The sequence below is a fragment of the Trichechus manatus genome, unplaced genomic scaffold (genome assembly GCF_000243295.1).
Source record: "Trichechus manatus latirostris isolate Lorelei unplaced genomic scaffold, TriManLat1.0 scaffold00026, whole genome shotgun sequence".
NCBI classification, from domain to species: Eukaryota; Metazoa; Chordata; class Mammalia; order Sirenia; family Trichechidae; genus Trichechus; species Trichechus manatus.
In genome coordinates this window covers 5877753-5901077 of record NW_004443962.1, presented here as the reverse complement: position 1 = coordinate 5901077, position 23325 = coordinate 5877753, and the positions used below count along the sequence as shown (strand labels likewise).

Genomic DNA, 23325 nt, shown 5'->3' with positions numbered 1-23325 from the left:
CCCTGGCTGGCTGTCTAACCTGGTTTCTTAGGCTTGCCGAGCCTCAGTTTCCTCATCTGGAAAATGGGAATAAAGATAGTACTTATATAAGAATGATTAGAAGGTGTCAATGAGATAAGAAATATAGTGCATTTCCTACAGCCCCTGGCACACTGTAAATGCTCAGTAGACATTAGCTGCCACTGTTGCTGCAATTGTATTATTTTAACAGTCAGGCAACGAAACGCTAAGGAGCACTTAGTATGTGTCAGGCCCTGTGTCAGGAGCCTAGGTGGTCTGTAGTACACTGTTTGGCCTCGAAGAGTTTTAAATCTACTTGGAGAGAGACGAAAAACTACCAGCCGATGAAATAGTTATAATTTGGCAGAGTTTTGCAAAATCTGTCCAGATGCTCAGAACTCGCACTCTGCAACTCTGCCTCCTAAATACAGCCTCCCCTTGGCGGAATCTCCAGGCCCAGCTGTTTGCTAGATAAGCCCACCCTCAAGATGTGAGGGGCTGGCCTCTGGGGAACCCCTCACAGCCTCGCCTGGCTTGTCCAGGCAGTCCTCTCTTTCCCGCCAAGCCCGCGAGCACCAGACACAGCCCAGGCCTGGCCCTGAGTCTCTCATCTCCAGGGGCCACAGGCGGAGCCCCAGCCGGGTTCTCCGGAGTGGCTGAGCTGGGCACATCGTGGGGAGGAGCGAGAACGTCGTCCCCACCCTAACCGTGCGCCGGAAGGGTTTTGCCGTGGGTGCAGCCGCCCTAAAAGGCGGGGGGATGTAAGAGGGGGGCGGGCGGGGCAAGGAGCCAAAGGCCTCGGTCCGAGGCCGGCCGTGGTCAGGCGGCGGGACGGTTCGCGCCTGGGAACGGGGAGGAGTCAGGAACCAGGGAACTCAGCCAGCTGAGAGGATCAAATTCCTTCGGTGTGAACTCTGAGACTGAAACTTGTCGGTGCTGGAGACCCGAGGAGGAGAGAGCCAGAGGGGAAGACCAGCCGCTCCACCTGCCCACGGCGTCCCCCGGGAAAGGCGGGAGCTGCTCGCTCAGCCGGTCCCCCCGCCCCGCCGCCCTGCCCGCCCCCGGCCCCTCAGAGCCTGCCTGGAGAGCGGAGAACATGGAGCCAGAAAGGACCCAGATAAAGCTTGACCCCAGGTGAGTGAAGGCACTGGGGCCCCCGGGTCAGGAGCCAGTTGCTAAGCAACGGGGGCACCTATACTCTGACCTGTCCTCGCCTCCCTCCCTTTGGCTCCCAGCACCCAGAATGAGACCAGTGGAAAACAGTCTGGCTGGCTGTCCCCTAGGCCTTCAGGGACACTGTGGGGTTGGGCCAACGTGACACCTCACTCATGACCTCAGCTTTGCCCCCCAAACTGTGGAGAGAAAGATCCCAGAGGTGGGGTGTGTGAGGGCTTTCCCGGAGGGAGCCTGCCTGTGGCTCCCAGGCCAAGCACAAGGCCTCAGACCAGCTGGGGACCCATCCTGGGTGCTAAGGGCCTACTACCGAGAAAGCCTGGCACTGGGACCCTTCTCTTTCTCCTGAGCCAGCCCCTGGGCTGCCGCCCCGTAGGCGTGGAGAGAATTGACTGTGGGCTGTTTGGGCGCCACGGCCAGACCTGCCCCTGGTCTAGGTGGCCGCCTGCCTAGCCACTGGCCTGAGCCCCAGCCTGTCTCTGACGGGGCCCTGAGGGGCGAATGGATAAGCCCCCTGAAGCCTGGAATGTTTCAGAGCGTCAGTAACTGGTGTCACTTCCGCCACTCCACCCCCCACCCCCCAGACGCCACAATTCTGAACACAATTCTGGTATCTGCCCAGGTACACGGCAGGTCTTCTGGAGGTACTGAAAACCAATTACAGCATCTCCCCTGCCTGCTTCTCTCACCCCCCCACTGCAGCCCAGCTCCTGAGAGGTGAGTCATGGGCACTCCCCGGGGGGAGCTGAAAGGAGGAGCCGTGAGTCCCAGAGGGAAGTAGGGACAGCTGCCGGGAGCCCATCTGGGAGAGGCGATCCTGAAGCTGGCCAGCTTGGAGAGCCCGGGAGGATGCTGGCCCAGTGTTCTTCGTGGCTAAGGCCTTGGGGAAGAACAACTCCTCAAGGAGTCAGTAGCTCAAAGGGGGCCAGGACAAGCTAGCCTAGGAGATGAACCCACATGTTGGATCTCCACAAACCCCAGCTTAGAAGCCTATTCAAATTAGGGAGACTGCAGCCTGGAGCATTTATCAGACCCCGGGGCCATCCAGAGACTAAACCCACCTCTTAAGATGGTGCCCAAATGATCCAGGCCCCACAGGCCTCCACAACAGCCTTCTTGGGAAAGCACCTGTATCATTCTAGAGCAGTACTGTTTTATGAATAATGCTCGTAAAACTTAGGTGGGGCTATAAAAATGTTCTTACGGTGTTGGCCAACTAGATCCTATTACTGAACTGCTTTTGGTTTAGGTTGTTTTGTCTAGTGAGAAGACAAACATAGGACTGGACTTATTCCGTGGGCACCTAAAACATTGACAATCCAGTGGCCCTAGTATCTTTGTAGCAAATGGGGCTCACGTCTTTCGTTTTCTAACTGCAAGGTTTAGTACCACTGAGATGTGACGGGTAGGAGCCTGTGTCTCTGTGGCATCCTCCATGCTTTTCCCACCTTCCTTCCTGATGTTGTCACCTCACGGAGTAGATGGTCTGTTAGCAACAGACCTGGCCAGTGTGCATTAGGAGGCAGACATGGACCCTGTCCTTGGTTAATGTTCAGCCTCGTTCCAGATGCTCTGGTCCAGAGGGATTGCGGACTGCCAGAGAGTATCCACAGATGCTTCCTGGTCTCTGTGGATCCGAAACAGTAGGCAGCTGCTGCATCCGGCCCAGAAACTTCTTGTTCAGAGAGCGTGGCTGGTGGTCTGCATCTTCCTTAACACCAGTGGTCCTCGATGAGGGGTGATTTTGTACCCCAGGGGCATTTGGCAATGTCTGGAAACAGTTTTGGTTGCTGTAACTGGGAAGGCGTACTAGCATCTAGTGGGTGGAGGCCAAGGATGCTGCTAAACATGCTACAAAGCACAGGGCAGCCCCCCAACAGAGAATTATCCAGGCCGAAGTGTCAGTGTTGGAGGTTGAGAAACTCTGCCTTACGCAGTGAGAACTGCGCTCACGTTGCTTTGCTGCAAAATGCGCAAATAAAAGCACCAAGTGTTCAAAGTGGGGAGGCCGCTGTGGATCTTGGAGTTGGGTGAGGTGCCTTGTTGCAGGTGGAGCTATTAGAGCAGGTAGGGATTGGAGGGTAGAGAGTGGAGGGTGGGCACTCCTGGGGTGGGGATGGAGATAGACCGAGCAGGAGGGTTCCCCCAGACAGTGAGAAGCTAGATCTGACCAGATTCCAGATTTCTGGGTTAGGGGAGAGCAGGGCACAACTGAGTGGGCTGTGCAGTTAAGGTGGGATAAGGCAGAGGAGTTGTACTTTATCCCCTAGACACAAGAAGCCAGTGGGGGCTGTGAGGTAGGGAGGGGCTGGATGGAAGCAGTGCTTCAGGACTATTAATCAGTAATCTGGATGGACTGCTGGAAGACGAGCCTTGAGAAGCAGGGGTATAAATTAGAGGTCGTTGCCCCAGGCCAGGACGAGGAACTAGAGTCTGAGCCAGGGTGGTGGCAGAGAAAGGAAAGGAAGGGCTGGAAAACAGGCATCCAAAGAAAGAGCAGGTGGGATCTGGTAAACATCTAGACATGTAAGTGACGGAAAAAGAGACGCTCGTGAGGCCTCTGAGGATTTGGGTAATGGCGAGGACGTGGACAGAAACAGGAGAATCAGGAAGGGGAGCCCGTTGGAGGAGTTGGTGAAATCCCTTCCCCTCTTCATTTGTAAACTCTGCTGTTCCTTGAGTTAAACGGTATTTAGGAAAGAGCTATTCTGGAAGAACTAGTGAATCTTTCAACAATTAGTTTTTGAGATGCCTGTGATGTGATTGCGATCAAAATTCCTGCAGGATTTTTTTTAATGGATTGATCCAAAAATTTACATATGACTGAAGGGCTGAGAAAAATCAAGGCAATTTTGAAAAAGCGTAAGGAGGGAACCTGCCCTACCAGAGATTAGGGCTATAACAAGGGCATAGCAATTAAAGCTGTGTGGTAATAAACGCAAACCAAATCAAAGCCATTGCCATTGAGTTAACTTCGACTCATAGCGATCTTATAATAGGACAGAGTAGAATGCTGGTGGGTTTGAACCGCCGACCTTTCAGTTAGCAGCCAAGCGCTTAACCACAGTACCACCAGGGCTCCTTAATAAAGGCAAAGAGCCTGACAGATAGAAAAATAGAACAGAATAGAGGACTCAGAAATACAGCCATGCCTACTTGGGGACTTGGTATATGTTAAAGATACTATACATATCAGTGGGGCGGGATGGACTATCTAAAATATAGTGCTGGAGAATTGCCTATCCCTATGGCAAATAAATGAACATGAAAATAGCTCCAAATTATCTTTAATCCAGATAGATTAAATACCTAAATGTAAAATGTAAACATTTTTACAAAAGAAAATACAGAAAGATATGATTGGGAGTAGAGAACAATTTCTTAAATAAAACACAAGGAAGCACAAATGATCATGGCAAAGATTTGTCTACATAAAATCAAAACAAAACCCAAAAACTCCTGTTCAACTAAAAACACTGTAAACAGAGTTAAAAGTCAAACCACAGACTGGGAGAAGATATTTTTGAACCTCTAACCAACAAAGGATTAGTAGCTAGTATAAGAAAAATCACCCAATAAAAATTGTATAAAATGTATGAACAGGCAGTTCAGAGAGGAGGAAATACAAATGGCTGATAAATATACAAAAAGATGCTCTACTTTGCTTATAATTAGAGAATGACAGATTAAACAATTTCAGCTTACTACTATCATATTGGCAAAAATAAACATCTGGTAATACTAAGCATTGAACTTGCTGTGAAAAGTGAACTCTCATAGGCTAGTGGGGGTACAAATTGGCATAACCACTTTGGAACATAATTAGATAGTATCTGTGAAACTGAAGATTCTGATCTACAACCCAACAATCCTTATTCTAGATTAAGCCCTAGAGGAACTCTTCTGTATGTGCCAAGAAGACATGTTCAAGAATGTTTATTACAGCATTTGTCATAATTAAAATAATAAAAATCATGAAAACAATTGTTATGGATTGAATTGTGTCCCCCCAAAATATGTTTTGTAAATCCTAACCTCTATGCCTGTGGTTATAATCCCATTTGGGAATGAGTTGTCTTTGTTATGTTAATGAGGCAGGATTAATGTAGGGTGTATCTCGAGTCAATCTCTTTTGAGATAGAAAAGAGATCAAAAAAGGGAGCAGAGAGAGATGGGGTGAGATAGATACCAGGACGCATGGAGATCTCTAAGGAACCAGGAAACAGAAGCTGTAGAGACAAGGACCTTCCTCCAGATCCTACAGAGAGAGAAAGCCTTTCCCTAGAAGCGGTGCTCTGAATTCAGACTTGTAGCTTCCTAAACTGTGGGAAAATAAATTTCTGTTTGTTAAAGCTATCCACTTGTGGTATTTCTGTTATAGCAGCACTAGATAACTAAGACAACAATGTTGGGTGGAAAAAGTATGATGCCATTTATACAGGTTTTTTTCTTTTTTTAATGAAAGCAGTACTATATGTTGAGTATATACATATTTTGTGAAAAAATTGGTAGTTACTGATGGAGGGTGAGGTAGGGAAGGGAAAAGTATTCTGAAGTTACACTGTTGCCATCAAGTTGATTCCAACTCATAGTGACAGGATAGAACTGCCCCATAGGGTTTCCAAGGAATGCCTGGTGGATTTGAACTGCTGACCTTTCAGTTAGCAGCCATAGCTCTTAACCACTACACCACCAGGGCTTCCTGAAGTTACACAGGGGCTTAAAATGTATCTATAATGATTTATTTTTATAAAAATAACTTTTGAAGTAAAATTGGCAGTATCTTAACACACATTAAAATAGGTTATAGGTATATTAATGTTTGCTCTATTATTCTTTATTTTTTGAAATATTTTATAAAATAACTACAAAAAGCAGTTTTTGAAAGTATGTGATGGAATGTTAGGTAAAAAATAAAATACTAAATTTTACATATAGCGTGATCGAAGTGATAAAATACGTGTGCACTTTAACTAGAATGTTTTTTAAAGCTACTTTTTGTTGAGCAAATACTGCATGCCAGGGGCTGTGCAAGGAGCCCTGGTGGCATAGTGGTTGAGCATTGGGCTGGTCACTGGTTTGAGCCCACCAGCTGCTCCACAGGAGAAAGATGTGGCAGTCTGCTTCAGTAAAGATTACAGCTTTGGAAACCCTATGGGGCAGTTGTGTTCTGTTCTGTAGGGTCACTATGAGTCGGAATTGACTCAACGGCAACGGGTTTGGTTTGGATTTAAGTGCTGGTCGTTTAATGAGAGGATAAGTAATCTATCCAAGGTCACAGAGCAAGCAGTAAATGGCATTTTACTTTGAACTCAGGTGTCTCTGACTCCAAAGCCTATGCCCTTAACCTCCACGGAAACCAGTATGCTTAGGAAGCTGGGATTATGGGTGATTATTTGACTCTTTCTTTTCAAAATTTTATTTAATGTTTTTATCTTTTCTAAATTGAGGTGCAATGCATATAACGTAAATTTAACCATTTTAAAGTGAACAATTCAGTGATGCTTAGTATAGTCACAGTGCTGTGCAACTACCATCTCATCTAGTTCCAAAACATTTTCATCGCCACAAAATAAAAACCCTTCCCAAGTAAGGAATTGCTCCTCATTTCTCCCTCCCACCAGCCCCTGGCAATCACCAGTCTGCTTTCTGTCTCTATGGATTTGCCTATTCTGGATACTTCGCAGAAATGGGATCATATAATATGCAACATTGTGTGCCTGGCTTCCTTCACTTAGCATAGTGTTTTTGAGATCCATCCATGTGTCAGTACTTCCTTTTTCCGGCTGAATAATATTTTATTATATTCACCACATTTTGCTTACCCATTCATCCGTCAATAGACATTTTGGTTGTTTCCTTTTTTGTTGTTATTGTGAATAGTGTTACTATGAACATTCATGTACAAGTATTTGTTTGGGTATCTATTTTCAGTTCTTTTGGGTATATACCAAGGAATGGAATTCCTGGGTCATATGGTAATTCTGGAGCCCTGGTGGTGCAGTGGTTAAGAGCTACAGTGAGCTACGGCTGCTAAACCCAAATGTTGGCAGTTCAAATCCACCAGCTGCTCCTTGGAAACCCTATGGGGCAGTTCTACTCTGTCCTATAGAGTGGCTTTGAGTCGGAATCCACTCCATGGCAGTGGGTTTTTTGGGGTATGGTAATTCTATGTTAAACTTTTTGATGAACCCCCAAACTGTTTTCCACCCTTATATTGTTTTCATTATTTTACGAAGAAATGTTTGCTATTCCAGAAACAGTGGGAAATGTATTGGTTGCTAAAGGCATATTTGTTAGCCATTGTATTCAAAATGGCTAGTAGCCAAGCATGTCCCAAAGTGTGCTGCTTGGAATATTAAACCCAAAGAGTGCTTCATGAAAACAGAGTTCAGTGGAAAATTTTTGGGAATGCTGTATTTTATAACCTCCTTCTGTAAATTCACAATTGATCTGTAAACTAGCAGATTAAAGATGTGGGTACACTCTGTAGGAAAGAAACATGTTTAACTTTAAGTCATTCCAAAAATCCACTGACCATACAGCACTTTTGTCCCATAATATCTATAAGATACACTTTGGGAAAAACTGAGTTAGACCGAAAAAATAAGGAAGCGCGATCTCCTAAGAAGATAAATGAGTTTGATGAGAGCAGTGGTGTCAGGCTATGGATGCTAAGGAACGTTTCTCTCCCTTTCCTAGCTTTTGACTGTGGAAATGGATACAAGAGCCTGTAGGTACTGCAAGTAGGAGAAAGAACCAAAGCCAGCAGTTACAAGAAACGGCAAAGGCATTTCTGTATTGCATGGTCAGAATATCCTCCCTCCTGTCCCCTTTATAAATGTAAACAATCGTTTAGGATTGCATTTGATGGTTTATATTGCTCCCCATTCTCTTCCATACAGAAACCCTGGTGGCACAGTGGGTAAGAGCTACGGCTGCTAACCAAAAGGTCAGCAGTTTAAATCCACCAAGCGCTCCTTAGAAACTCTATGGGGCAGTTCTACTCTGTCCTGTAGGGTTGCTGTGAGTCGAAATCAACTCAACGGCAACAGGTTTTTTCTTTTCTATATCTTTGTCAGTGTATGTGATGGTTAAGACCATGGACTTAGCGTCAGGAACCACTGGATTTAAATTCCAGCTCTTTCTCTTCCAGGCTGTGACCATGGGCAAGGTTTTTAATTCTTTAAGTCCCATTTCCTGAAAAAAGTCTGAAAAGTGCAGATGATAATAAGAGCTCTGTGGGGTTCTTTCTTTCCTTCAACAAATAGTTTCAGAGCAGTTGCAGTTCCAGACAGTTGGAGATAGTACAGAGAACAAGACTAACCAAGTCCCTGCCTTCGTGGACCTCATATTACGTGGGAGAAACAGACCAAAAAAACAAGTAAATAAATGTTGTTATATAAACAAGTTATTACTAACAAGTATACCAAACCAGAAGAGCTGACCAGAAGATTTCAAAGGACGACTTGAGAAGATAAAGTAAAGTATTATAATGAAATGTGCAAAGACCTGGAGATAGAAAACCAAAAGGGAAGAACACGCTCGGCATTTCTCAAGCTGAAAGAACTGAAGAAAAAAGTGAAGCCTTGAGTTGCAATTTTGAAGGATTCTATGGGCAAAATATTGAAAAACACAGGAAGCATCAAAGGAAGATGGAAGGAATACACGGAGTCACTGTACCAAAAATAATTGGTCAGCATTCAACCATTTCAGGAGGTAGCATATGATCAAGAACCGATGGTACTGAAAGAATAAGTCCACGCTGCACTGAAGGCATTGGCGAAAAACAAGGCTCCAGGAATTGGTGAAATACCAAATGAGATGTTTCAACAAAACGGATGCAGCACTGGAGGTGCTCAGTCGTCTATGCCAAGAAATTTGGAAGACAGCTCCCTGGCCAACCAACTGGAAGAGATCCATATTTGTGTCCATTCCAAAGAAAGGTGATCAAACAGAAGGCAGAAATTATCGAACAATATCATTAATATCACACTCAAATAAAATTTTGCTGAAGATAATTCCAAAATGGTTGTAGCAGTACATTGACAGGGAACTGCCAGAAATTCAAGCCAGATTCAGAAGAAGACATGAAACGAGGGATATCATTGCTGATGTCAGATGGATTTTGACTGAAAGCAGAGAATACCAGAAAGATATTTACCTGTGTTTTGTTGACTGTGCAAAGGCATTTGCCTCTGTAGATCATAACAAATTATGGATAACATTGTGAAGAATGGGAATTCCAGAACACTTAATTGTGCTTATGAAGAATCTGTACATAGACCAAGAGGCAGTCACTGGAACAGAATAAGGGGATACTACGTGGTTTAAAGTCAGGAAAAGTGTGTGCTAGGTTTGTATCTTTTCACCATACTTATTCAGTCTATAGGCTGAGCAAATAATCCGAGAACCTGAATTATATGAAGAAGAATGAGGCATCAGGATTGGAGGAAGACTCATTAACAACCTAAGATATGCAGTTGCCACAACCTTGCTTGCTGGAAGCGAAGAGGACTTGAAGCACTTACTTATGAAGATCAAAGGACTACAGCCTTCAGTACAGATTACACCTCAATGTAAAGAAACAAAAGTCCTCACAACTGGACCAATAAGCAACATCATGATAAATGGAGAAAATATTGAAGTTGTCAAGGATTTCATTTTACTTGGATCCATAATCAACACCCACGGAAGCAGCAGTCAAGAAATCAAAGGATGTATTGCATTGGGCAAATCTGCTGCAAGAGACCTCTTTAAAGTGTTAAAAAGCAAAGATGTCACTTTGAGGACTAAGGTGTGCCTGACCCAAGCCGTGATATTTTCAATTGCCTCATAGGCATGTGAAAGCTGGACAATGAATAAAGGAGACCGAAGAAGAATTGATGTCTTTGAATTACGCTGTTGGCGAAGAATATTGAATATACCGTGGACTGCCAAAAGAACGAATAAATCTCTCTTGGAAGAAGTACAGCCAGAATGCTCCTTAGAAGCGAGGATGGCGATACAGTGTCTCACACACTATGGACATTTATCAGGAGGGATCAGTCCCTGGAAAAGGACATCATGCTTGGTAAAGTAGAGGGTCAGCGAAAAAGAGGAAGACCTTCAACGAGATGGATTGACACAGTGGCTGCAACAATGTCCTCGAACATAGCAATGATTGTGAGGATGGAGCTGGATCAGGCAGTTTTGTTCTGTTGTTCATGGGGTCTCTTGAGTCAGAACCGACTCAATGGCACCTAACAACAACATACCAAACCAAACCAGTTACCGTGCAATCTGTTCCGACCCAAGGCGACCCCACATGTGTCAGAGTAGAACTACGCTCCATAGGGTTTTCAATGACTGATGTTTTGGAAGTAGATTGCCCAGCTTTTTTTTTTTAAAACATTTTTTTACTGTGGTTTAGGTGAAAGTTTACAGAGCAAATTAGTTTCTCAATCAACAATTTATACACAGCTTATTTCGTGACATTGGTTGCATACCCTTGAATGTGTCAGCACTCTCCCCTCTTCCTGCCTGGGTTCTCCATGTCCATTCCACCAGCTTTCCTGCCCCTGCCGTCCTTCTGAACTTTGCTTTAGGGCAAATGCTGCCCTTTAGGTCTCGTATAGTTGTTTTGAGCTGTACATTCCTCACTGGTGTTATTGTTCATTTTATAGGCCTGTCTATTGTTTGGCTATAATGTGATCTCCAGGAGTGATTTCAATTCCAAGTTTGAAGGGTGTCTAAGGGCCATAGTAACAAGGGTTCCACCAGTCTCTATCAGACCAGTAAGTCTGGTCTTATTTATGAGTTTGAATTTTGTTCTACATTTCTCTCCCACTCTGTCCATGACCTACTATTGTGGTCCCAGTCAGAGTGGTCGGTAGTGGTAGCCAGGCACCATCAAGGTCTTCTGGTCTCAGGCTAGTGGAGGCCATGGTTCATGTGGTCCATTAGTCCTTTGGACTAATTCTTTCCTTGAGTCTTTGGTTTTCTTCACTTTTCTTTGCTCCTGACAAGAAGAGACCAATTGTATCTTAGATGGCCACTTGCAAGTTTTTAAGACCCTAGTTGCCACTCACCAAGGTAGGATGTAGAAAATTGCCTATATGAATTATAATATGCCAGTTGACCTAGATGTCCTAGCCCTCAAGCCAAGTGTCTCAGTCCCAGGAGGTGTACGGTTATGGCTAAGAAGTTTTCATGACTGTGTCCCTGTGCACACTATGATTGCTCGACTTTTCTTCCTAGGTGCCTCTGGGTGGACTTGAACCTCCAACCTTTTGGTGAGCAGCTGAGCATGCTAACCATTTTCACCACCCAGGGACTTGTGAACAAGTACATAAACACAATATATAAGCAACTTTTGCTGGCGGAGGGGGCAACATCACACAGGGTGGTCAGGATAGGCTGGCTGAGGAGGTGGCCTCTGAGCAAAGAGCTGGATGATGAGAAGGAGCCAGGCACGCAGAGCTCAGGGAGAAAAGCCTTCCAGGCAGAGGGAGTCAAGTATAAAGTCCTTGAGGTGGGAACAGCTCAGCATGGTTGTTGGGAGGATGAAGGCGTGGTAGGGAAATCATAAGCCTCAATAAACAGAAAAGCTGAGCATAGTGATTGCTTTTTGAGAACAAGGTGTGGGAGAGGATAAGGATCAGCGGAGGGACCTAGGATCAGAGAGTAGGAGGGGAACAAGGAGGAGTGTCGTTCGAAGGGAGATTTTCAAGGAGGAGGGAGTAGTCGCAGAAAGTGAAGACTGGGGAAGGCTTTGACCTTGGTGGCTTGCCCAAGGGCAGTTTCTGATCTCAGTGGGTTGCTGAGGACAAGTCCCTCTGTGGGACAGGGGGGTAAGGAGAGCCCTCCAGCAGTGACCCTTCCCCAACAATGGAACATTGGTTTTCAGAAATCTCCTGAATGAATTTTGGATTCTTCCTATCTGGGCTTTATCTTTTGTGCATATTTTTTTTTAATACTGAATACTTCTATTATAAAAATGATTCAGGTTCAGTAAATACGAAAATACAGAAAAGTAAAAAGAGAAAAAGTCATCTATAGTCCCACCACTCACAGACAAGCACTGCAAATAACTTAGTGTAATTTCCTTCCAGGCTTTTTTCTATGCTTTTATTTAACGTTAGTAGAAATACTGTACGTACAATTTTATCTCCTGTTTCATAGGAATTTTTTCACATTGTTACATATTTGGAAAAACGTGTCCCTTAAAAAAGAGTTTATTTTGTATTATGATACATAGTCATTGTAGAATAATTGGAAAAGAGGAAAAAGTAACAAGATAGAAAAGAAGACAAAAATCACCCACAGTCCCATCACCCTAGACAAGGGTTGTTAATGTTTTTTTAGTATTTTTAGGCATTTTTCTATGCAATTTTTTTTAAGATCATTGCATAGAAAAATGAACATGGTTCAACATTCAAATAGTACAAAAAGGCTACTAATGAAAACCGACCATTCTCTGCCCATACTTTCTCATTTCTAATCTTCGTCCTCAGAGAAACTGCTTTAACTCTTTTAGCTGATGGTTCTTTTGATCGTTTCCTTCAAATCACCAATATTTTACACCATTATTTCCTGGGGTATCAATTTTGGACATTATCTGTGGCTACCTCTATGATACGTGAAGATTTAGATCACTTATCCCCAGCCTTCTTCTATACTCTCCATATAATTATGTCAATATTTTTAGCTGGTTGTCTATACCTTTGTGAATGTTTTATTTCTTGTTCTATCAACTGTGGAAAGTACTTCTTGACTTTCCATTTTGAAAAATAAAGATAGTAGTGCCGTATCCTTCCTGCAACTCTTTTCTATCTCTTCCCCTCAATGAAATACTTTGAACACGGTTGTACTGTTACTGCATGTGCTAATTGTGTATTCTGCTTTGATCACATACTTTTTGAGATGTAACTTACATAAAGTGCAAAGATATTAAGTATACAGTTTGATGAATTTTATCTATGTGTCCACGTGTGAAATCACAACCCAAATCAAGATATAGAACTTTTCCAGCACCCAGCAGAGGCCCTCATATCCCCTCCCAGTTTTCTTCCCCCCACAGACCACTGTTCTAACCTCTATAGATCAGTTTTGCCTGTTCTTAAATTTCATATGAAGAGGCTTGGTAGCACAGCGGTTAAGCGTTCAGCTGCTAACGGAAAGATTGGCCGTTCAAACCCACCCAGCAGCTCTGTGGGAGAAAGACCTGGCGTTCTGCTCTGGTAAAGATTACAGCCTAGAAAACCCTATTGGGGCAGTTCTACTCTGTCACATGGGCTATGAGTCAGAATCAACTCCATGGCACCTAACAACAACACACTTCATATAAATGAAATCAAATAGTATGTCTTCTTGTGTCTGACTTCTTTCACCTCATCGTTGTGTTTTTATGCCTTTTGTTGCATGTGTCAGTCATTCATTCTTTTTTATTGCTGCATATTTCATTGTATATATATATTCTTTTTGAAGAACATGTGAGTTGTTTCCAGCCTTGGTCATTATGAATAATGGTGCTCTGAACATTTTTTTTTTTGGTGCTCATAAGCACTCATATCTATTGATTATGTACCCAGGAGTGGAATGAGTCGGAATCGACTCAACAGCAATGGGTAAGGTAGGTGTATGTTTAGCTTTAGTGTTTTTGTTGTTGTTAGTTGCTGTTGCGTTGATTCTGACCCATAGGGACCCCAAGTGTGCATAATGAGAAATTGTTTTTCCAAAGTGGTTGTAGCAATTTATATTCCCAACAGCAATGTATGAGAGCAATGTATGTTCATTCTCACTAGCGTTTGAGATTGTTGGTTCTTTTAACTCTTCGAATGTGTATGTGTGGAGCCCTCATGGCACAGTGGTTAAGAGCTCAGCTGCTAACGAAAAGGTCAGTAGTTCAAATCCACCAGCCACTCTTTGGAAACCTTATGGGGTAGTTCTACTCCGTCCTATAGGTTTGCTATGAGTCACAATAAACTCGATGGTAGTGGGTTTTTTAATGAGTATATATGTGGCATCTCACTGAGATTTTAACTTGTATTTCTCTGGTGACTAGTGATACTTAGCACCTTTTCAAGCTTCTTGAATATTTGGATATCTTCTTTTGTAAAGTAACTGTTCAGGTCTTTCTATTTTGAAAAAATTGTGTTGTCTCTCTTTTTCTTTCTGATTTGATAGAAATCCTTTATATATTATGGATATGAGTTTTTTGTTGGATAAATGGATTGCAAATATCTTCTGAGGTTTGCCTTTTTCATTCTCTTAATGGTGTCTTTTGATTAATGGAAATTCTTACCTTTAAGAAAGTCCAATTTATCAATTTTTTCTCTTATGATTAGTGCTGTTGTGTCCTATTTTAAAAAATCTTTGTCTACCTCAAACTCATGAAGATATACTTCTCTGTTTTCTCCTAAAAACTTACTGTTTTAACTTTCACATTTAGGTGTTTTTGCATGATGTAAAGTAGGAAGGGTCAATGTTCTCCCCCCACCCAAGGATATCCAGTTGACCCAGCACCCTTTATTTTTAAAAAAAAACCCTTTCCCCACCCAATTATAGTGGTGACTTTGTCATAAATCAGATGACCATATATTTATGGATCTGTTAATAAGTTAAAAAAATACATTATTACACATTATTTGCAAGGATTTTTTATGGCATGTACACATTTTCATGGCTGCATAATATTCTGTTGGGTAGTTTACTTAATAATTCCAATATTGTTGGTGATTTGTGTCTAATTTAGGGAGCCCTAGTGGCACAGTGGTTAAGAGCTCGGCTGCTAACCAAAAGGTTGGCAGTTTGAATCCACCAGCCACTCCCTGGAAACCCTATGGGGCAGTTCTAACCTGTCCTATAGGGTCGCTATGAGTCAGAATCGATTTGACAGCAGCAAGTTTGGTTTTTTGTTTTTTTTTTAAATCAATAATATTATAAACATTTTTTATAGAGAGCTTTGTGTTGTGATAGCTGAAAGATAGAATCCCAGGAATAGAATTACTAGGTCAAAGGCTCTTGACACATACCGCTAAATTGCTTTCTCAAAGGGTTGTACCAATTTATATTTCTGCCAGGAAACAGGACAGGGCCTGTTTTGTCTCACTCTTATCAAATCAGGTTTTATCTTGTAATAGACCAAAAATAATATGCCATTATGTTGTTTTGCTTTTCTCTGACTACTAGGCAGGTTGAATATTTTCCCACACGTCCTGAACTTTGTTAATATCATTTTCCCATTTATCTGCAAGAGCCGCATGTTTCTGTTATCAGTTTTCTTCTGTAATAAGAATATTACACTCAGGTACACATTTACTAAAAATATTTTCCCCCAGTCTGCTTGCTGTCTAAGTTTAAAATTTTTATAACAAATTTGACCGTTTTCTCTGTGTGATTTCTCGTAGTACTTCTAAGCTTAGAAAGGTCTTCCCCCGCCAGAGTTTTCATGGAAATATTTTCTTTTTTCTATTTTCCCATTTAGTTTTTTAATACTTACATATATTTTTTTCCTATTTTCCCCGTTTGTTTTTTAAATATTTACCTCTTTAACCCATCTGGAATTATTTTGATATATAGCAGGCTTTACGTGTATCTCCGTGATAGTTTTAAATACACAATGCATTTTGGTTGCGTAAGTGTACAATTGTGTAAAACATCCTCTGTAGTGTTTATGTTTTAAACATTTCAGGAGTAAAAGGTAAGCCTCTTTTTAAAAAATAAAGGATTGCAACCAGTTTTTAATGTTAAAAACTTGCAGAGCTTACTGGAGCAGTATCTGGAGAGGTAATTGAGAGAGTCAGCAGAGCTAAACAGCAGCAGCAATGCCAAGCCAGGAATTTAGTCACCCAGAGGGCTGCATCCTAGCTAAGTGGAGGCGGGGTGGAGGGAGGGATGGCTAGGAGGAGAGAGAAAAACAGCATGGTCCTATCTTTCACCGTCTGTGATAGGACGGAGAAGTTTACTACTGACTTCAGAAGTCCAGATTGGGAGCTGAAATCCAACAATTGTGAGTCATGTGGATTAGCCATAAGACCTAACTGTGGCCAGAGGTAAAGGGCCTCCTTTGGATAAAGCAGAGAGAAAAACGTGTGCCCTAAAATAAGAGCAGCCAGAATAAATGTGGTATTTTTTGACAGATTCACGTTTGTCCTGGTTGCTTCTTGTGGTGCTGCTGGGTATGACAGACCCAGCAGAAAACAGCACTGTGGTCTCTCCTTTCTCCCTGTTTTGGTTTCTCTGAGCTGCCCTCATGCTGCTGGGTCACCAGACATGGGGCAGGTTTTCCCATACATTGTCCATGGCCAATGGACTGGGCTCTGACCATCTTCCCCCCGCATTAGGTGGAAAGGAGAGAATCCAATGACTAGGGAAGACACTTAGATAAGTGAGCCCAGGGGCTCAGGCACTAAGGACACAAAGGTCTTTGTTTAAAACTGATTGTTGCATTAGTAAACCACATGTTCAGAAACATATATTGTGTGACTATATTAATTTTTCTGTTAACAATGGTGACACCAGTGTTTGTCCAAGTGTTATCTGTTTTAGTTATAATTGTTAATTGGCTCATGCTTGCCAGTGTGACACCTGGCACTGGAGGTATAAAAGTGAATGGGCCCTGCTGACCACTTCAAAAATTTTACTAAGTATGTAAAACCTTGTTTGGTGCCTATACCCTGGTTCAGGTAGGCCTTGTCATACCTAGAATTATCTGGTCTAGTCTCCCATCCATGCAGAAGAATGACTATTTCTTAGCCACATGGTGGATACGCTAGGTCTGAGACATAGTCATGCTTCGGCATGGACTGGAGCCTAGATCAGATCATTCTAGGCATGGCAAGGCAGTTTAGGTCCAAGTGGTGGTGAGTGAGGAAACCACATCTTCTCCCCGTGGTCTTGGTCTTGAGCTGACTGCAATCTGCCCTCTTCTTCTACTCTAGCATTGGGCCCTGCGGAAGCTGCCCTCACAGCCGTCTTGACCACGCTTACCATGGGCTCTGTCATCATCTTCCTGGAGGATGCTGTCTACCTGTATAAGAACACCCGTTGTCCCATCAAGAGGAGGACTCTGCTCTGGAGTAGCTCTGCACCCACGGTGAAGGCCCTGTACCTGCCCTTTGGGAGGAACTGGAGGGGAGGCAGGGACCATTTTGAGAATTCTTCTGAACTCAACAATTCAAGTCAGCAAAGGTTTGCCTGCCTCTCCCCGCTCAGGGTGGGGGTTGTAATCTGATCTCATTTGCAATTAGGACCCCATGCTTGGAAGGTCAACAGGCAGCGGGATGCACTGTTCTAAGATCCTGCAGAGATAGCTGGAGAGCCTGCCACCCAACAGCAGCCCCACACACCACTCCCCCACCACAGTATTGCTATTAAAAGCAAGCCTCCTTCCTGTACAGGCAGGCAGTAGTTCCTCAGAGTGCAGGAGGGAAAGAATTTCTTCTCCACAGGGTCATACTCAGCTTTACCCCTATGCTTTTTAAAACTCACTCCCATGGCCATTATATAGGTCTTTGGTTTGCTCCTGTGACATCAGATTGGATTTCTGTTCCCTTGCAGTGAGCCCTGTGTGTCTGTTTGGGGTGGAGAGTCGAGCCCTTGAGGTCCTTTCCTGCCAGATGACATCTGCCTGGGCCATCTCAATCCATCAGAGAGGCTCTAGTAACATGGGCCTAATAAAAGGAAAGGGTTGGACCTCGATCCATTTACTCCTAAGGATAAACTTACCTACTCCTTCCCAGGTACAGCGTGAGAGTCTTCAAAAGAGCCCATGACTCAAGGGGACTTGCTCCCTCTCACCCTAGACATAGAAGAACGGACAGCTGAATTTTAAAATAAATTGATTTCATTATTTTTCCAGCTGACAACTTTTAAGTAACGGTGCGTCAAGTGTTAGGTTTTGCTACATTGAACCCTTGCCATAAAAGTTTCGCAAGGGTGCTCAGTCTCCTCCCTGCCCTAATGGCTCTTGCTCCTCTCCAAGCAGGTCGTGTCTGTGTTCTGCTGCTTTGGTCTCTGGATCCCTCGTTCCCTCATGCTCGTGGAAATGGCCATCGCCTCGTGAGTGTCCTGCCCAGCCCCCATCTTTGGGCTGGGTATCCCCTAAGGTCCCCTTCTGTTTCGCACTTACCCTGGGCTCCGCAGTCCTTGTCTTCTCCTATACCCTATCCTTTCCTTCAATCCCTGCAGACCAACAGATCGTGAATCTAGCCCTTCCCAACTTGTCCTAATCTGGGCCTCTTGAACTTCGAGCTCTGTTCAGGGAATGCCTTATTTTGGCACATTTCTCAGTCACCTCTTTGTTTTCACAGCCTGAAAACCCCCCTCCTTCCTACCCAGCCTCCCAGCGCTGTCCTCTTTCACTCCTCAGAATGCACACATTCAGAGTGCTTGGTCCTCCTGTCTTCCCCTCAGTAAGCCCCACCCTCCCCGCTCCCTTTGCAGCAAAGGGGTGTCCCCTCAGCTGACTGACACATCCCTTCTACATACTCTCACTGCCCCCCTCACTCCAGGTTTTATGCAGCGTGCTTTTACCTGCTGATGATGGTCATGGTGGAAGGCTTTGGTGGGAAGGAGGCAGTACTGAGGACACTGAAGGACACCCCAATGAGGATCCACACGGGGCCCTGCTGCTGCTGTTGCCTCTGCTGCCCGCCCTTCAAGCTCACCAGGTAAGGTGGGAGGGGCATCATTGAGGAACAGATTGGCCTCTTCCTGCACTCTCCCACGAGCCTCTTCTGCTGTCTCAGTTCTGCTTCAGAGCTCTTGGAATTAGGCATGTATGGAACAGTGACAGGGTGGGCATCCCATAGCCGAGACCCTCCTCCTGAATTTCTGCGTCAGTGGGAGAAAGGACACACATAGGGCCCCCAACCCCAAGGGAAGAGGGGAGCAGAGGAAGGAGAACTTTAAAGTTCCTATCACTTAAGCTCACTGACCCCTGCAAACCTTAGCCACACAGAGTTAATTAGACTTTGGGCCATTTACTTGCCTCTTCTGCCCATTTTGGTTAATGAGGCTGGGGTCAACAGTCTTGATAGATCTTGCTTGAAAGGTAGCATCTGCAGGTAAATGGGAGGCGAGGAGGGTTCTCAATGCCCTCAACATTCTGGCTTCTTGGGTCTCCATCCACTTAACTGTTTTCGTCTATGACAGCAACCAAGCCTCAGCCCAGGAGCCCAGTGAGGGAGCTTTCAGGTCTTCTTGGGGTGAGTGGTTTGTGGGTCCATGTTTCTAACCCTCTTGCCCCTCAGGAAGAAGCTTCAGCTGCTAATGTTGGGCCCATTCCAGTATGCCTTCCTCAGGATAACACTGATCGTGGTGGGCCTGTTTCTCATCCCTGACGGCATCTTTGACCCAGCAGATGTAAGCCAGGAATACAGGGTGGCAAAATCCGGGCCTCATTTAGTACCCTTGAGTTCTAGAAGGAATAGCTGGATCCAACATTCCCTGACACAGGGCCCCAGGGACAGTATGGATGTGGATAGTAGAGGCTTGGGGGCTCTGGTAGGAAGGAGACATCAACAGGCACAGGCTTTGGGGCTTTTCTCCTACCTTTCCCACCACAGGGGAGCAGTAGAAAGAGAAGGGCTTGCCTCCCTCACTGACTTTATCGTCTGCTGCCAGATTTCTGAGAAGAGCGCAGCTCTCTGGATCAGCACTTTCCTCAGTGTGTCCACGCTCTTGGCTCTCTGGGCCCTGAGCATCCTTTTCCGTCAAGCCAGGCTGCACCTGGGTGAGCAGAACATGGGAGCCAAATTTGGTCTTTTCCAGGTAACTAATTATTCATGCCTGGTTAATAACAGAGCTACAAATGATTGAGGTTAGGAGGTTTTGGGAATCTTAAGCCTCAGGTTTCCCCTGAGATTTGGAAAATGACCCCTGCACCTTCCTGGTTTTTGCCTTTCCTTGTACTGTCAACATTTCTTCAATTCTTCTACTTTTGTCTTTTCTTTTTTCTTTTCTACCCATTATTTCCTAAAACTCTATAATCCATCACCACCAGCAGCAGCATTATCATAGCTGCCATTATCAATATCTATACCATGTGCAAGGCACTTTTCATACATTTTCACAACAATCCCAGGAGTCATTTGTTATTATTCCTAGTTTACAAACAAGGAAACTGAGACTCAGAGATGTTATGGGGCTAAAATTTAAACCCAAGTCTAACTCCCAAACTCGTGTTCCTTCTTCTCATTGCACTGCCTCTTCCTCTTCATAACTCTCGTGAAAATTCTTTCAAAGGCATGTTTTTTCACTTTCTACATCTTCTATTCTCTAAGTCCAAAGATGTCTTGTATATAAATGCAATGACTTCTGAGTCGATCATGTTTTCCTGTCCATTCTTCCTGTCTCCTTGCTGGGCCCTTCTCCTACTCCCAAGGCATAATGATTGCTTTGCCATTAACAAAGTGACTTCATACACATTCTGATTGATCTAAGCAGATGCCTCTCGAATGTGAATTTTCAGGTACATAACAGATAGAACTGAAGGAGCTACAGGAAGAGAGAGAGAAGTCCCTGAAATGGAGCCAGGGATTGAAGGGACAGCAAGCAGCTGGGCACCAGAAAAATTTAGGATTGGGCCCAAAGAGTAAAAGCCACATGATTGCTGAGACTGATGATTATGATCATTGTGATTATTGTGGGGAAGCCTGGACAGGCCAAATCTGCCTTGAGGAGCCTGATGCTTCAAGGAAAGTGCACTCAAGGAAGGCAGTGCTAAAATAAATGATGCTCCTGGGCCTCTGGACAGAGATTTTTTTAAAGGGCCCTTTAATGGTTGATTGTCCATTATTCCAGAAGCAGGAATCACAGGTACTTGAGCTGGTGGAATTACTCTTCTCCCATCAGCTACCTTTTTCATCCATTTAAGTGCTCATTAGTAGCCATGGCTGAAGCAGGAAATACACATGAACCCCAATCAGTTTTTTTTTGTTTCTTGTCAGCAACTCTAATAAGATACTGAGTCAAAGCTGAGATTGTAACTTGACTAAAGATTAATATCTATAAAGTTGTAATCAAGTGGGCATCTTGGTCCCTGTGGAGCTGTACAGGTCTAATGGTTGGCCAAGTCTTCACAGTGAAAAGGACAAGGCAGAGCAGCGGATGGCTGGCCTCAGCGCCGAGAATGGCAAGTTCCACCCCAGCTCCACCCTTTTTCTGTCCTGCAGGTGCTCTTCGTCTTGACTGCCCTGCAGCCCGCCATTTTCTCAATCTTGGCCAACAATGGGCAGATTGCTTGTTCACCTCCCTTTTCCTCTAAAATCAGGTCTCAAGGTGAGCACACCGGAGCTCCTATCCCATTCTGGGGTGGGTGGGGAGGGATCAGGGAAGAGAGGACCTTAGACAGAGGTTGGGCCAGCCTGACTTCTGCTAAAATATTCAGCAAGATGATCCCTGAGAAATCTCAGCAGGAGCTTTAAGGAGACTATGACTGCCTCTCTGATCACATAGAGGAGGTGCAACCCCACAGCTTGAGACTAGTCCTGATGGCCAACAGAGGGAGCCACGGGCACAATCCTCAGCTGCTGGGAGAGGAACGGGTGTGGTTAGAGAGCGGAAAATCGAGCTGATAAAACACAGTGAGAAATGGGCTCAGATCTCAGAAGGTGGAGAGCTGAGTTCTAGTTCTGACTCTACCACTAGCTTGCTTTGTTACTTATGACAACTTCTTATCTCTAGGTCCTGGTTTGGGGATAAACTGGAGAAAGTGTGCAATTCACATGCCAGGGCTGCTAGTGGGACACCACCTCTGTCTCTTAGCATAACCTACATTATGTTTTACCTCGCATTACAGTGATGAACTGCCACCTGCTCCTACTGGAGAGTTTTCTAATAACTGTGCTGACACGAATATACTACCGGAGGAAAGACGACAAACTTGGGTACGAACCTTTCTCTTCTCCAGACATGGAATGGAACCTTGAAGCCTGAGGCAGATGGCACGAACAATGGAAAAGACACAGTACTCATTAGGAGGGCACACAATTTCTTCATTGTCCCTCAACCTTGATCAAATGGGGAAGGATCCCCACTGTCAGCAGAAGCTGGCAGATTACAGTTCACTATAGAGATGAAGGTGAATTATGCAATGGGATGAAATTGTTTTGGATCTTGCTTGGGGAAGGTATTTTAAGTTTTGTAATAAATAAATAGGATGGAGTCTGAAAATCTATACCTGGGTGCATCACCTCTGTGGGTGCCACTATCAGCCCTTAAAGCTTGTATACAGAACGGTCACGGTGGGCTTTCCTGAATCAAAGGGAAGGAGGAAGAAGTGTATGGCAGTGTGTCCGGAATGAGGATAGGAGAACTCAGCCAGCCAAACAATACCAGCCCAAGTCCTGAAGATACCAGGCTTCTGGAGAACAGGTGGAAGGTGTCCTTGCTTTTACAGATGTGTCATTAGGGCACTGGTGACATTAAGCCTGGGAGATCTGGACCAGACTCCCTTTGCAGGGCAATGGCTTTTTGAGTCCTCTGTGTCAAGCTGCAAAAGGAATCCCCAATAATACGGTCATGGAGCTTGATTTTGAGGAGGGAAATTAGGATGTAAAAGCAAAGGCATTGGGAACAAAGGTAAAAGCCCCAAATTCATAAAATATATCATCCAGAAGTATACCAGGTCAAAACCACAGGAAATGGAACATTATCATTTATTTGGCTAAATGATAAAAATACCAAAAAAAAAAAAAAAAAAAAAAAAAAAGCCAAACTCACTGACGTCAAGTCGATTCCCACTCATAGCAACCCTGTAGGACAGGGAAGAACTACCCCAAAGGGTTTCCAAGGCTGTAATCTTTATAGAAGCCTACTACCATATCTTTCTCCCATGGAGCAGCTGGTGGGTTCAAACCGCCGACCTTTCAGTTAGCAGCCGGGTGCTTTAACCAATGCACCACCAGGGCTCCTTAAAAGCCAAAATAACTCTGACTAAATTAATAACAGTCAGACAGGAAAGACAATCTACTTAACACTAATTAAGGAAAACTTTCCCATGGACTCTGGCACTGGTGGTGAGGCTAACAGTCATGCCAAGGCAGGCATTTCTTTCCCAGACAGTTTTCTCTTTTCAGAATCCTCACCCAACAACAAATCAAGTCTCTGTGTTCAAAACAGTCAGCGCCTACCAAGAAGAAGGGTGGGGAGGGCCCGCTTCAAAAG

The 23325-nt window shown here is 44.3% G+C and overlaps 1 protein-coding gene across 4 annotated transcripts; it reads left to right on the top strand.

Moving 5' to 3' along the window:
- Positions 1-795: 795 nt before the first annotated feature.
- On the top strand, positions 796-22745 carry SLC51A (solute carrier family 51 member A). Of its 4 annotated transcripts, XM_004373594.2 has the most exons (9): positions 796-1134; positions 1796-1890; positions 17097-17251; positions 18143-18216; positions 18669-18827; positions 19410-19521; positions 19783-19929; positions 21333-21438; positions 21959-22745. In XM_004373594.2, exons 1-9 carry the CDS (start codon positions 1097-1099, stop codon positions 22093-22095), a joined length of 1023 nt encoding a protein of 340 aa, XP_004373651.1. In that variant the 5' UTR covers positions 796-1096; the 3' UTR covers positions 22096-22745. The 4 variants fall into 4 exon arrangements, with proteins under 4 accessions (XP_004373651.1, XP_023584528.1, XP_023584526.1 ...); XM_023728760.1 differs by lacking the exon at positions 19783-19929; XM_023728758.1 differs by having other exon boundaries at positions 19410-19929.
- The last annotated feature ends 580 nt before the right edge of the window (positions 22746-23325 follow it).

What these genes read in the sequence shown, in the direction of transcription:
- SLC51A (XM_023728758.1), top strand. Translation starts at nt 1,097, where the DNA reads ATGGAGCCAGAAAGGACCCAGATAAAGCTTGACCCCAG. An exon ending in GTGGAAATGGCCATCGCCTC is followed by an intron (nt 18,217 to 18,668) that starts GTGAGTGTCCTG and finishes CCCTCACTCCAG; the next exon opens with GTTTTATGCAGCGTGCTTTT. An exon ending in CCAAATTTGGTCTTTTCCAG is followed by an intron (nt 19,930 to 21,332) that starts GTAACTAATTAT and finishes TCTGTCCTGCAG; the next exon opens with GTGCTCTTCGTCTTGACTGC.